This window comes from Filicampus tigris, chromosome 1, assembly GCF_054856515.1.
Source record: "Filicampus tigris isolate MCC_2025a chromosome 1, RoL_Ftig_1.0, whole genome shotgun sequence".
NCBI lineage: Eukaryota > Metazoa > Chordata > Actinopteri > Syngnathiformes > Syngnathidae > Filicampus > Filicampus tigris.
In genome coordinates this window covers 15,803,643-15,819,294 of record NC_141217.1, presented here as the reverse complement: position 1 = coordinate 15,819,294, position 15,652 = coordinate 15,803,643, and the positions used below count along the sequence as shown (strand labels likewise).

Below are 15,652 nucleotides of genomic sequence, written 5' to 3'. Positions count from 1 at the left end.
GGCCCATCTAGAATTTAAGGATGTTGAAAATAGATGTGGATTAAAAGATGAAGGGCCGTGCTTTACATGCCAGACAGGTAGTTTGTTTGACATGGGGAAGAATTTGCAGTGACTGCAAATGAAATATTTTGAAGGGCTAATGCTAGGAAGCATCCCCACAAAAAGCACATTCCCTTCAATTTCCCTTTAATGTTGCTAATACGCTTTTCCTTTTACTCCACAGGCACTTTCTGTGCAGTCCACTGGGCCCGCTTGTGAATTTCTGCCCGCCTGAAGGACAGTGAGAACGCCATAAGCTCCAAAGTGATTACCCCACGAGCAGAGAAGAAAGGCTAACGTACTCCCTTTTGTTTTTATTCAAGCCGTCTTAAGAATGCTCTTTGCAGTTTCAGTCTCAGCTCCTTCTGCACCGTTGAGGTTGTGCACATAGCAACCACATTCCACCGCAGGAACACTAAAAGAGCAAAGAAGAAAAGAGTAAGACCTTAGAAAAGTGAACTGGAATAATTAGGCAAGCTGTGTCCCAGCTGGAAAGTGTGAGAAGAAAGCCTTGAAGATGACTGTGGCCTGAAAAATATTGTGGCTAGCTGTGAAGACTTTTGCATGTGCTTTTATGTGCGCTCACCTCTTTTACGGTCAAAGGGCTACAGTTGGATGCTGATTTAGCCCTCCAAAATGAGCCTGCGAGGGGGCTTTGACTGGTGCTACTGGCTGACGCTGCTAGCTTGTTATTTCGTCATCTCCCGGGCAGCCAAATCCAGAATGCCTGGCCACACACACCTCAACTCAATACGCATTGATGGGGACATATCTCTGGGTGGGCTTTTCCCAGTGCACGCAAGAGGAAATGATGGCAAAGCCTGTGGTGAGCTCAAGAAGGAGAAGGGGATCCACAGGTTGGAGGCCATGCTGTTCGCTCTGGACCGCATCAATAATGACAACGAGCTGCTGCCCAACATCACTCTGGGCGCTCGCATCTTGGACACCTGCTCCCGTGACACTCATGCTCTTGAGCAGTCGCTGACGTTTGTACAGGCGCTGATTGAGAAGGACTCAACCGATGTCAAGTGTCTCAGCGGAGGGCCACCCATCATCACAAAACCGGAGCGAGTGGTCGGAGTGATCGGCGCATCTGCGAGCTCTGTGTCAATCATGGTGGCCAATATACTGCGTCTTTTCAAGGTCAGTCTTGCGCTGCTTCTTCAATATCTTCAAAATGATCTTATTCCCTAGAACCAGTAGCTCAGCAGTTTATACTCGCCAGCTAATGAGGATTAATACAAATACCTTTAATGTCATTGTGCTCAGAGTACAACGAGATTGGTTTGCTTCCCCTCTTCTGTACAACAGCACAACAATAAAATAAAATAGCATAAAATAACACTGTGCAAATGTGCAGTAGATAGAATGAGAATGAGCTTAAAACAAGAGCTGCAAAAACAAATCGTTGACAAACCTTATGAAGGTCAGTTTTGATTGACATGATCAGATGGCCTAAAAATGGCTTTAAAAAAAAACGTGTTCAATGCTGTTGGGACCTCAATGCATGAATGTCATAGCTGTCACTATTCTAATGCCCACTGCATTGCAATTTATTTCTAATGATGTGCCACGCAATATGATGTGCCTTGATGTGTGGAGGGACAAATGTTTGGCAAGAGAGCGTACCGGTTTGGGAGCATTTAACTGTTGCAAAAAAATGCTGATCTCAATGGGTCATAATAGATAACATTGTTAGATTATGACAACTAGGCATGTGTTTTACCTCCAACATAGAACATGACAAATATCTGCATGAAAACAATCCACATCTAAATTAATCTTTTTTTGACAGGGGAATTATTTTACTCGGCATATATCTGGTATATATTATCTCTGCCTTGGAAGTGGCATTTTTGCTTAAATGCTTTTTATGTTATTTTTTTAGCGACAGCTGACTCACAACCTGCCTATCAAGCTAAAATGTTTCAGGGGAATATACAAAATTAATATGAGCATCAGTGTACAGAATGCAAATGCATTCAAACTCCAAATGTTAAATAGTAGTCAGTACACAGTTGTCATCATTCAAAGTGACCGATTAACCCTAAATGAAGTTAATCTGTTCTGGTAGCATGTTCTTGAAATTTCCACAGAGAGCTTCAAAGCACTTCATTATTAATCAGTCAGGAAGGGAACAAATTAATTTCCAGGGCATTAGATATAGCATGTGAATTGGAGAAAATGTAAAGCCGCAGTGATATTGCTGAAAATCCCCAAAAGTGAGGCAAAGAAGACACGGAACTGTCTTGGGAGGCTGTGAAGCCTGGGTGAGAGTTAGTGTGGAGAGATGACAGGATACAATTTGCAGACATGTAAAATAACATCACCAGAATAACATACACATGCACACACCCACACGAACGCGGGGCAGTTTCACAATTTAGGGCTGTTTGCCATTTTCATTTTGACAGAAATTCTTTGATCTTTCGCTAGATACCTTCGCCAACCCAAAGCGTACTTCCAAATACAAACAAAAAATAATCTTCCCCAGAAGATTAATTTTGGAATGGCCCAGCCAAGTCGAGATGTCGCATGCTGATAGACTGATAAAGTGCAGTAATAAAATCAAAAGGTGCTTCAACCAAGTATTAGTTTAAGGGTGGCATATTTATGCAACCAAGTTTTTATATTTCCCCCATAAAAGATTCCAATTTGCTTTTCATTTTTACTGTTCACATTATAGATAATAAAGATGCTCTTGTTCTCATTTTCTACATCACAAAAACCTGACATTTTAACAAGGGTGTGGGGACTTTTTATATCCACTGTGTGCTGTTGAGTAGACACACTCCATTCTGAGGATGCTGTATATTTGCTCTGAAAGTCTTAAAACAAGACAAACCTTTTTCCTCTCCGCTTTACCTACGGGCTCATAGCAGAAGAGGCCTCATAACACCTCATAGGCCTATACTCGGTTGCAACTTTTCCAACAGAGATTGATTTCATTAATGCCAGGAAGGCCCACAGCTAGGCAGGCTACCAGGGCCGGTTCATTTTCAGGGTTGTGATACGGCGTCACAAACTTAACTAGCTGTTGGTAGGATTTTGCCGGGGTGTTCCTGCCTGTTCCAATTATTATACCCGTAGGTGGAACGAACTAGCTTAACTTGTATCTTATCAAAGGTCACTGAGCTGCTCTGTGAGCACTAGCTGCACAAGACAGAGTGTTCTTGGGAACAATGGATTTGATATGAGAAGATGCCAAACCGAGGCCTGTAAAGAGTTCAGGAAATTTTCACCCCCGCCCCCCAAGGCATCAGTGCAAATAGGTCTCATAAATGTGAAGACGCATGCAGTTATTTGCCCTACAGATTACAGCAGCTCACATAATGGTATCTGAACACCAGAGAGCATACACATGCAAATCAGACTAATGAAAGAGCAAACAGCAACAGAAGAAGCAAGTTGTGTCCAAACACTGCTACAGCCGGCGTCTTATTTTGATCACCTTGAACATTTTAATTGCTGGGCTTGATGAACAAAACCCACAAAATAGTGTCATCATCATCTTCCAAACCGCTTATCCTATACAGGGTCGCGGGGAGTTGCTGGAGCCTATCCCAGCCATCAACGGGCGGAGGCAGGCTACACCCCGAACTGGTCGCCAGCCAGTTGCAGGCCACACACACACACAGACACCGTCACTGAGCGGGAATCGATCCCACGCTGCCCGCACACAACTCAGGCGTGTGTACCACTACACTATCAGTGACCCTCCCACAAAATAGTGTAAAGCAAAAACATGCTGCTTGTTTATTTCTTTGTCTTCATACGTCTTTCACATTTGCATGTGCATATACTGTAAATGTGTATCCGACAACAATAATGTACTAACAATGCCATACAGATGGCAATTTTAATATGTATATGCATATGTGCATTGTCATTAACAGAGCTGGGAAATTTAGCCTTTTTTGCCGGCCCGTCCTCTGTCCGCGACCTGGGTACCCTTCCATCCTCGTCCCTCCGTCCTTATTCATAAAAATTACGGTCCTCCGACTCCAACTGTCCTCGTCCTTTTAAAGCGCTTCCGTCCTTACATTCTGTCGGTACGCCCACCCGCCGCCGCCGCCGACCAAAAAAACCATCCGTGCATGACATTCTTTCAATCTTGCAATCTTTTGAGCCCATTGACTAATAAGTAAACTTAAGGTTGTACTCCCACGCGGTATGGCTCAGACAGCGGGCTCCGGCTTTTTTCTCTATCATTATAGTCACATAAAACCATAATTAGGATTCCTCTGAGTGGTGAACAGGTCTCACTGCTCCCCACTTCCCTTTAATGATTTGAAAAGTAAGACTATGCATCTCTCAGCACGTTTCCGTACTGAGCTTGAAGCTATAGTCTTTTTCATTGCTGCCTGATCCTATACTATGACAGTATGGACTTTTTAATATGTGATGATCCATATTCTCCTCCATATACTGTCAATAGCATGGTTTTGCTGAATCCAGTTGAATTGCTGCGCTCAATCTAAAATCACGCAACATTACCTACTGTTGTTTGAATGATACATATTCTAACGTGTCATTATATAAATATTCCTTCAGCGTTTTCAATACAATATATTCACTGCTGTCGTTAAAAGCTAAAACAAAACAAACAGGTAAATCAAAGTGGTCTTTGTTGAAAGCATTCCTTACACAGATTGACTATAGATTATTGACTTTTAGATTACTGTGAATCTGCTTTCACACTTTATAACACAAGCAACATAATTGACTTATTAATAAATATACAATTTTCCAAAAGCCTACATTTCGTATGAAATAAATGTGCTGCTCTTGAAAACAGGAGCAGTACATCACAAATGTGACATACACAGTTGTTAATAGACAGAGACAAATCTTACAATTTTGCGGCTGTAGCATATTTTTGTTAGTTTGCTTTGCTGCTTTAGTTGAACAGCTTTATCATTTGTCTATGTTCACACACAAAGAGCACAAGTTTGAAGGCAGTCTAACTTAATGCAGTTCTCCAACCAGCTTCCTTTGTGCAGTCTTTTTGTAGCTGGTTGCCATATCCATGAGGGAATAATTTATTTGTCCACTGTAATTGGCTTCATGTTTTCAGCCCCTAAACTTTTGGCCTTTTCTTTATCTTCCCCTCAGTCTCTGAGTGGCTGACTGCAAAGTGTTTGTTCAGCACTCTCGAGTAAGCAGGAATCCGTTCTGGTAGTGTGTTATGAATATTTTACAATCCTGTTATGTAATTGATGCCAAGGGAATGGGGTTGAAAGCTCCTTCTTTCAACCCCGAAGTCCAGCTCTGATTACACCACTCTGGCCATTCATGCACCAAGCAGTTAGTGTTGGTAGCGTAGGATAGTGCGAAGAAACAAAACTTTTACCTTGTTACATTTATGCATTAAGCTCGCTTTTTATTTTGATCTATCTATCTGTTATTGTTTGCACAATCCTTTGGTTTTGGTTTGTCGGAGAGATTCCTGCTTCGCACGCTGTCACGTGACTGTTCCAGTATAAAATACACGTTCACACATTCAGTCTCTGTTTACTTGACACACTACTTCTCCATGTAATCGCTGGCTGGTGAGCCTATTGTACTGTTTCCTGAGAGTAAAGAGACAATTTGAGGCAATTTCTCATGGCCAAATTTGCCTTAATTTGTTATTTTTGGAAGCTGTAATTGACGATGGTTGCAATTTAAGTGATTATTGTGTGCTGCAATTTCTGAAGTTGCTCATTACTATGTTCTAATTGTGTCTATTTAATGTGTTTCAATGACTCAAGTCTTTTTTAGGAGGACTGCTTTTTATTTGCGTTATATTATTCAAGTGTAGCAACGCTCTTGTGTGCAATTTTTGGCTACTCTTCTAACCTGAGTATTACTGACATGGCATGAGGCATATGGCATCAGCAGTCACAAAACAAGGCCGTGTTTCAGGTGTTGAAGTTGACTTACTGAGACAAAGAGAAAGGGGGGGGGGGGAGCTTCTACCCAGAAGCTTTGTAAATAATGTACAAGCCGGTGTGCACAAGTCTTTCCTGTGTGTAGGCTTGGCACTGCAGAAACATCAGGGAGAAAGGTGGATAGGTTCTCTCAGCACAAAGAAATGGGGTTACCTTTCCTGTTGTACTGTCTGCAAAGTTCCATCTGCCTCTCTCATCCTTCATTACAGACAGACAGAGAGAGGGCATGAGCCATGGTGCCTCATTCCCCCACACACACCTCCACCCCGATTTCATCCTTGCATTTCACTGTGTTGAGACCATGCGCTTATTGGATTACCCTGTCAGCCTACACTAAAAGCTTTAGAGAAGATCAAAAATGTGCATACACCTGCTCTAAATGCACACTTATGAATTCATCATCAACCCTGGAGGCCAAATACGATCTCCATCAGGCATTGAAACGTTTTATGTAAAGGTTGCTGCATTTCTACACAGCCTACTTTGAGACAGTTAATGTGTTGCAGTGTAACCACTTAACATCGACAGTGCGTACCGCAAAAAAAGACATCTGTGAAAGAATAAGAGTGAATTTGAAGATTTACAATAATGTCAGGGCGGCACGGTGATCGACTGGTTAGCACGTCCGCCTCACAGTTCAGAGGTCGTGGGTTCGATCCCGGCACCCTGTGTGGAATTTGCATGTTCTCCCCGTGCCTGCGCGCTTTTTCGTCGGGTCCTCCGGGCTCCTCCCACATTCCAAAAACATGCATGGTAAGTTGATTGGACACTCTAATTTGCCCCTAGGTGTGATTGTGAGTGCGGATGTTTGTCTCTGTGTGCCCTGCGATTGGCTGGCAACCAATTCAGGGTGTCCCCCGCCTACTGCCCGAAGACAGCTGGGATAGGCTCCAGCACGCCCGCGACCCTTGTGAGGATAAGCGGTATGGATAATGGATGGATGGACAATAATGTCAGTATTCGCCCCGTTTTCATCATCCAATCTAAACATCCATCCATCCATCCATCCATTCTCTATATCGCTTTCAACCCCCCTCAGCCCTACCAGAGCTAAACTAATTGGCTACTTGGTTTGAAACTAACTATCTCAATCACTGACAATTATGCAAATGTAAATGAAGCAATTCAACTTTTATGTGTTTAAAATGGCATCACCTTGGGTTTCTTCACCGGTTTTTCATTTAGACTTGAAAAATAACATTTAATATATGTTGGTTTACAACCATAATTAACTCATTCACTGCCACTGACGAATTTTCTTGTCTTTTCACAGTCCATCCATTCAACCCCATGAACTTAATTATATTTTATTCAATTTTTTTTCAAACGTTAGGGTAAAAGAGGGTCTGAAAATGCCTGGCAATGAATGAGTTAAGAATGGGAGAATGATTAAATAAAGGGGTACATCATATAGTATGCTTTTTTTACATACTCTATGCATTTTATCAGAGACAAACTTAAAAGGCCCTATTTTGGTAGACTGCTACCCATGTGCTTGGTGTAAAAATGTGTATTAGTTCATTTCGGTGGTTTGGGGCTGTGATTAACCGCTCGGGGCGTTCCAGCGAATGAAGATGCCTCGCCTCCGACTTATCAGACAATTTGGTAACAGAAAGTAGTCTGCGCTCAGCATAAAAATCGGTGTATTGTCATTTTTGTGTCGGGGTAATGACCTAGTTCAGCCCGTTTGCGAATTTGGTAGATGCGCTACACCTCACTGGGCGTTCCTGACGCGCAAATTTGGCTACAAAAAGTAGACCAGATTTTAGACTCGCAAAAAGCAGGTCTAACTCTGTGTGCAGGTAGTATAACACGATTTTGGTGTATTTCATCGAGGCGGACAAATTCCGCGCTCCGTGTATGTGTATGCTGGATGTCTTGGTATTTCATTTAAAAATATGACACCGGCGTGGGGCAATCTCTCTGAGTCGTTGTAGAAATTAATTCATTTAATAACTTATAGTCATTATATTATTAAACATATTTTAATAGCACCCCCGTCCGTCCCTATTTGGGGGCGTTCACACTCGGATGCACGAGTGAGGGTGCAAGGCGGTCTCCAATTGCCCACATCATATGCATGACTGATTACATCACCTGCAAGGGGAGAGCTTGGATTTTACCTGAATCAACAGTTTCCAGAATGTCAAGAACGGAATAATCGGGTGCACTGCGCCTCCGTCCACCCTGATTTTGATGCAAATACTACTACTTCCATCCCACAACGTTGCACGAAAGCCTATTACGCCCAATTCTACCTGTGCAAAGTCTAGGAATAAAACAAAAGAAAGAAAACTCCACTCATGCACACAGTTAAACAGTGCTTGCACTCTCGACTTGTGCTCAGCCCAAAAGTGGGGCCCTAATTATTTTTTAAATGCCTTGTCTTTTATGTAAGTAGGTATAAGTAGTAGGAAATTGAAGTCTTAGTGCAGTCTTATGAGGTCTTACTAGCACCCAAGCTGTGTATCATATTTAGCACATTTGCAATGTACAGTCTGGACAAGGGATGCATTTCAAAGTTCAGTACCATTAAAAGAGCATTTTCATGCTAACATCCATCCATTATCTATACTGCTTATCCTCACAAGGGTCACAGGCGTGCTGGAGCCTCTCCCAACTGTCTTCGGGTAGTAGGCGCGGTACACCCTGAATAGGTTGCCAGCCAATCATGTGGCACACACAAACAAACAAAGATTGGCATTCGCAATCATACCTAGGAACAATTTAGGTGACCGATCAACCAATCATGGATTTTTTTGGAATGTGGTAGGAAACCGGAGTACCCGGAGAAAACCCACGGAGGCATGGGAAGAACATGCAAACACAGCACAGGAAGGCCAGGGCTGGATTTGAACACACAACCTCTGCACCGTGAGGTGGACGTGCAAACCAGTGGACCACCGTGCCGCCCATCATGCTAACATGCTATAGTTTATTTCCACAGCACATTCCTTAAAGGCAAGTCGGCCCAAACATACTTTTTTCAAGAATATGTTCTAATGCAGGCCCACTAGTTGAAACAAGGCAATATGATTCATATGAAATACGAGTTAAGCAGCAAAATCCACCCGTTTTTAGCCATCTTTTGTCAGTTCTGTCGACTGAAAAGGACATCAAAGACACTCAGGGTTCAGATAACGACCAAACACGTCTCACCTGTTTTCTGAAGCTGATGATTGGTCATCTGAGCCCCTCAGGGTGTGTTATATCATTTTTATCATATCATGTTACAAAATGGACGCTCCCAGAGATGGCTAAAAACGGGTGGATTTTGTTGCTTGACTCATATTTCAAAAACACAATATTAATCAGAATACTGTGTTTCAACTGGTGGACCTGCATAGAACATATTCTTACACAAAATATGTCTTGGTCGACTTCCGCGTTAAAAGCTAGAAATCAAAGCCAATAAATTTCATAAACATTGAAGTGCCTTAGCCCTCCAAACAGCAATAATCTGAACGCAAAGGAAAAATAAGCAAGCTTGAAGGAAATGGCCTCATCACTTCACAGACCAGTGGGCTTTGCCCTTCAACTTGACCTTTAGAGGAGAACACACCAAATCCACGAAACTGTGCATCTCTTTGGTTGCACAGGAGCTGCTTTTCAGTGAGGATTTACTCAGATCCAGCTCACTATTCCTGCCCAAAAAGGCACGGCCATTTCCCAAGCGAAGCTTTCTAAGAATCATACCTTTTTATTCTTGCTCCAGTTCATCCATTTGCACTTAAAGTTTTGAAATCCCTTTGCAAGCAATAAGAGCCCCTGCTCGTAATCAGCAAGCACATTCACAATAAGCACCAGTCTGCCTCTCTCCTCTGGCACCTTCCCTCCCTTCATTTGAAAAATCTCATGCAAATTAATTTCAGCTGTTTAATTAGTGTGCAAGTGGCAGGTCGACTGAGGGAATGTTGGCGGGGCGGGGGGGGGGATAACTTTTTTTTTAAATAGACTTCCATTCTGCTGAGTATTGCTGTGAGAATCAGACGGCCAAGAGCCTCAATAGGGGGACACAACATAGGATTTCTTGCTGTCAGTTTACCAAATTGGCTGCCGTCTCGCCCACACTTGCCGTGTACATGTGGCACTCCACTCTAACGCATCTTTAATAGTTTCAAAGAACAAAAAACAATTTCTAGTGAACAAAATCCAGCAAACAGAGGCAGTGCCATCACATCCTAGAAAAGAGCGTGGGATTAAAGGCTCAGGGAGATGTCTAACCTGCAAGATCTCAACATCAGCCCACCATCCATCATCCCGCTGGCATCCCAGGCTGCAGTGGCTCAGATTTAGTCGACTTTAAGAAAGCTTGGAAAGAAATCAGAAAGCCTTCAGTAACTCCAAAACATTAAATCAAGAGTGATCAATAGTTTCATGACAGCTCTCGTATTGATTGTGTGAAGGGCGGCAATTCTAATTGTATTCATTTCACTTTTTAATACTTGAGCTGTCAAAGTGACAATGTCAGCTGATCAAAGATGAGCACAAAACTGAGTTTACCAAAGTTAATGAATAAGTTAAATGCAGTAGTTTCGGCTCGCTGTCAAAAGGGAATGCAGCAGGTGAATGCTGTAATCATCAAGTTATCACATTAACAAATTGCGTACTGTTAGTCTGCAAAAATATTATCTTAACCTAGAAACACAAAGACGATGTTTGGCTACCAAGCTAAGAAGATCAGTTACCAATGAGCCTTCCTGCACATTTCGGCTTGGTGATTAAGTGCATCTTGTCATACAAAAATCAACTGCAAAAACATACGCTCCAATAATAATGCTAATAATATTTTTGGTTTTTATTATGAGATGTTACCTTCATCTTAAAAGTACAAATTTGTTGCCAAATTGGGAAAATCCTGTCAATCTACCGACTGGCTGGCGACCGATCCAGGGTGTTCCCTCTTTGCAGAACTCAGCGGGCACAGGCTTGGCGACACCTGTGACTAGTGAAGAGAAATATGGAATAGAGGATGGATGGATGGATGGATTGTCAATATATCAGCTAGAACTCAATAGCTTGAAGATCTGTAACAACGCAAGACTAATTTACTAGTATTCTGATGTGATTTCAAATAATAATAATAATAATAATAACAGTCTCTGTTGGAAGTTTAATTGAAATGTCACTCGGGGCCAGCACTACACTAAGCTCAGCACAAATTAATCCATTGATTTCTATGTGAACCTGGACAATGAAATATTGCTTACTCTTTGTGAGCTCGAGCCAACTGCGGCTGATTTTGAGAGAAAGGCGGGGTACAACCCTGCGATGGTCACCAACGCATTGCAGAGCATGGTTGAAAATAAATAAAGACAAATGCATCATCTGAGCTTTATTACACAAAAAATGAATCCAAATATGTTAGCACTGTGGTTGGTAATTTAGTCGCTGTGCGGAGCTTTTTCTTGAGTTATGCAGCTTTGATTGAAGTCAGCAGGTTTTCACGCCATATAAAACTGTAGGTGATAGAGATTGTAAACGAACGACATGTTGTACCAACATTGTGAGAAATATAGTCGCTAGAGCTGCCAGAGCTGAAGCTTTTTTTGCCCCCTTTTATATACAGTGCCATTGTACTGTTGAGAGACTGTTGACAACTCACACTTGATTTGTTGTCTTTGGAATGACGCCAATGAGCAACAGTTTAATCACATTGCCATGCCCCTCCAATTTTTTCCCCATTATTCACAGATGAACAGATTTATCTTGTTTTTTTCCCCCGTTGGAACAATGCAGAGGGAAAAAAACAGTAACGTGGGTGCATGCATACATTACTGCTTCTGTACGTAAATCAACCAGTTAATGCAAACATAATGGGTCGAAATGGACCACTTCCCCTTTTGGGAGTTTCCGTATCCCTACTAAGATAGCAGAATCACCAGCTATCGTCACACTAGCTTCCTGATTGTAAATGTTAAATGCGTGAAATTACAGTCAAGTGAATCTTTTGGTATATGAAAATGTGTCTATGAGCGAGTCATTCTGAAATGTGTACCTTATGTTATCACAATCAGGTTAGTCAATATTTGTAATTCATTTATTTAAAAGGGACAGTGCAGATTAATGAACATTTACATGTAAATATGCCAGAATTAGCCAACGGCTACCTTCCATCCGCAGTCCCTAGCAGGTCAAAAGAAGGAACATAACAATAACAACACCGATAAAGGAAAGGACAGAAAGAAATCTGCACATAGAACTGACACATCAGTGACATACAAAACAAAACCAAAAAATAAATATCCAATAATAATACTAACAAGAGGGCACATAGAAGCTTGATTTAAAACAAGTGCTCACAAATTTGGTTTCTTTTCAGCCACTTTTTTAGATTGACTTTAAAAGTGCTTAAAGTGGTGCAGTCTCTTATTTGAATAGGAATCTCATTCCAGACCACAGTACCTTTAACTGATAAAACTTGATTACTGAAAGTAGTTTGTCTATGTAGTACTGCACAGTCACCTCTAGTGAATTCTCTGGTTCTTTTCACACTGATGCTGGATCTTAACATAATAAACTCACTCAAGCAAGGGGGAGCAGGTTTACATAATAACCGCTCCACACCAAGATTATTTTGCTGATAGGCTGCTAAATCCAACAATTTTTAAGCGACAGCCAGAGCCTGGCTGCTGGACTGCACGGAAGCACAATCACATCAAAGCCAAAAGGTAAGCACAGCTGTGTATTACCATCAACAAGCATTAGCCAAACACTTGCGTTAGCGTTTGCTAAAATGTCAATGTGGAGGTGGTGGGTATTTGTGTTTGGCAATGTCATGTACAACACCGCAACACTAATTGACAAGTGTTATCCAGTGGCACTGTGATGAAGTGCTTGCTATCTCCACGAGGGAAAACACAGCTGAATCTGAACACTTGCTTCAATGGGGAATAGGGAGATATGGTTAAATTAGCCATTGGTGGCTCCATGTAAGTGATTTTCATTTGCATTGTGGGAGAAATCGCTGATAACCCTAACCACAAAAATTCCCTAGAGCTGCTGCTTGTCACTTTTTTGGAAAAATAGCAACATTGACAGCTGCTTACTTTGTCGCCCGCAGTCATAGTTATGAAGCCCCCCATAATCCCTGCACCCCTACAAAACGAAGTGATTACGCTGTAATTCTTTATCTTTTGTTTAATTTGAGGCATTAATGTCAGACACCTTTGAAACATACGTGGGAACTGTTTTAAATTGTGAAATATATAATATGTCTCCTTTAAAAAAATATTGATACAAAGATGGCTGGATTTGATATTGGACCTCAACCATGCCATGCAGGACACAAATCAATGGAACAGACAGACAAACACTGAAAGTTTCAAAAATATCAGTTGTGAAGAGTGATGACAAGAAAGTGCTTTGGAGATGATTGGGTTGCATATTCCTTGAGTTAATATATATGTATATATGCATTTGACTCTTCTTTTGCTGCCATCTAGTTTCCTCACACAACCACAATGAAGTTGTTTTTTTTTTTATGTTAAAAAAGATGGATGAGAGAGAGAGAGAGAGAGAGAGAGAGAGAGAGAGAGAGAGAGAGAGAGAGAGAGAGAGAGAGAGAGAGAGAGAGAGAGAGAGAGAGGAGAGAGAGAGAGAGGAGAGAGAGAGAGAGAGAGAGAGAGAGAGAGAGAGAGAGGAGAGAGAGAGAGAGAGAGAGAGAGAGAGAGAGAGAGAGAGAGAGAGAGAGAGAGAGAGAGAGAGAGAGAGAGAGAGAGAGAGAGAGAGAGAGAGAGAGAGAGAGAGATATTTCATGTTCTTCACCAAAAGCGCTCAAGTTTCTCCTTACTTCTTCCTGCAGGACACAAAGTCATCAACGGATGAAAAGGTTGCTTTGCTCACACATGGAGACGTTAGCTGTCTGCTGTGGTCAGCATCAAAGTACATCCATGCAGGAATGACAAGCTCTGAACAAACCCGCTATCAGGTCTCAGATATTAGCAAGGCCCCGCTTGATTTTAATCCGGAGAGACTGCAGGCACATTCACTTAACTCAGCTGCACGTGCTATCATTGCGCCCTATTTCTCTTTTCTGCAAGTGCAGCTGGAAAATGCTGTTATCAAATATTTAATGAGATGTACTATTGGGGTTTGCAAAGGAGTACTTTTTCAGAGTTGTAGAGAAGTTGAACATGAACTGTAGATGTGCTTAATGTCACAGGGGAATGGGCTCCAATTCATATTTACATTCAGGAAAGTCACATTACATACTATGCATTTGAAAAGCACTGCATACAGTACATTTCCATTCTGCGTAAGAAGACTGTATAGCAGGGGGTCTTCAATATTGTTCCCCGAGGGCCGGTGTCCTACCTGTTTTCCGTCTGTCCCTGCTGCAACACACACCTGATTCAAATGATCAGGATCGTTATCCAGATTCTGCAGACCTTTGGTGAATATCTGTGGCAGGGAGAGATGGAAAACAGGCAGGACACTGGCCCTCGAGGAACAGGAGTGAAGACTCCTGCTGTATGGCTGTTGCCGTGGCAGCTCTTATGATAAGTGGACAACGTTTGTCTCTTCTCTTCTACCCACCTCAGCAAGTGACAGTCACATTTCGCATTTCACATTACCCAAGGCAGTTTTATTTGTATTTCAAACACAAGGCAACGCAATGTGCAATTAGCACTATGTACTGTTGTTTACTGCCTCTACTTCAACTTCTACTATAATGAATGTAACAGACGGAACCATGTCAATAATCGTCTCCCTGCCCCTTTACAAGCATTTTCTTTTTGCTCTTTTCCAGATAAAATTCAGAATCTGATGTGTCATATACAAGGATACATAGGTATCTCATCGAGCAAAAAACATCAAATGAAATTGACTTTCTTTTGCACCGTTCAGCACAGGCAAAGCTATGCTGTAAAAGATGGGTGTAGTTTCATAGCCCATAACATAACCCATGTTTGTGTGGGCATGACAATCATTCGCCATCATGACAGGTCTGAATGAGCGAGCCTGAATCTTTGTGAGTGTTTTAGTTATTACAAGCAGGGATGGGCATTTTACTAAAATTTTCCGGTCGGTTTATCACCATTCGTCTGCAGCATGGGTACCCTTCCGCCGTCCGTCTACCCGCCCGGTTGTCAAGCCGGATCATAGAGCTAGACCTGTATGGGAATTTGGGGGAGTTCACTGGAGCAGCTCAGTAGTACAAGACAGTGTGGCTTTGCATTTTTCCTCATCATTCATTGTCATCGGGCAGAATGAGTTTTTTTAAGTTTCACGTTTATTGTTTATCGCCTGAAAAATGGGCATCCGTTACAGACGGATAGACGGACCGGTCTGTCGGCTAGGTGGAATGTCCAGCTCCGACTACAAGTTTCCATCTTTGCCCTTTGTAGCAAATTAAGAAACTAATTTTACAATGCTCGGGAACAATGCTTTACAGTTTTTAATGGAAAGAAAAAAAAATCACTCCACTGAATATTTTCCTTTCTCAAGTGAAGTGTTCTTAATAGCTTTTGTAATAGATAATTAAGTGGTGCTTATCAGTTGCCTTCAAGTTCTTAGGGTTATTCATCAAGGGCTCAAGGAGTTGAAACAAGTACCCCTCATTTTTTCAGTCATCCAGAATTACTTACAGTAAATAATACACCCATCTTTTTTTCTAAATCAACTGACCAAACTTTTTGTTGTTTTATCTTAAACAAATTTGAATTTGATTGTGTCCA

At 41.9% G+C, this 15,652-nt stretch overlaps 1 protein-coding gene and 1 long non-coding RNA gene across 3 annotated transcripts in view; one reads left to right on the top strand and one right to left on the bottom strand.

Moving 5' to 3' along the window:
• LOC147152990 (metabotropic glutamate receptor 4-like) overlaps positions 1-15,652 on the top strand; it is a 130,793-nt gene that overhangs the window by 41,566 nt on the left and 73,575 nt on the right. For both annotated transcript variants that reach the window (XM_086012126.1, XM_086012212.1), the window contains exon 2: positions 224-1,182. In XM_086012126.1, the coding sequence (XP_085868252.1) occupies positions 676-1,182 (507 nt within the window). In that variant the 5' untranslated portion in view covers positions 224-675. The remainder of the gene's footprint in view (positions 1-223; positions 1,183-15,652) is intronic.
• LOC147152991 (uncharacterized) lies at positions 345-14,388 on the bottom strand. The gene is made up of 4 exons (XR_015081840.1): positions 14,289-14,388; positions 10,788-10,911; positions 10,197-10,283; positions 345-454 (listed from the first exon to the last, which is right to left on the bottom strand). It is a non-coding gene; the product is annotated as an uncharacterized LOC147152991 (long non-coding RNA).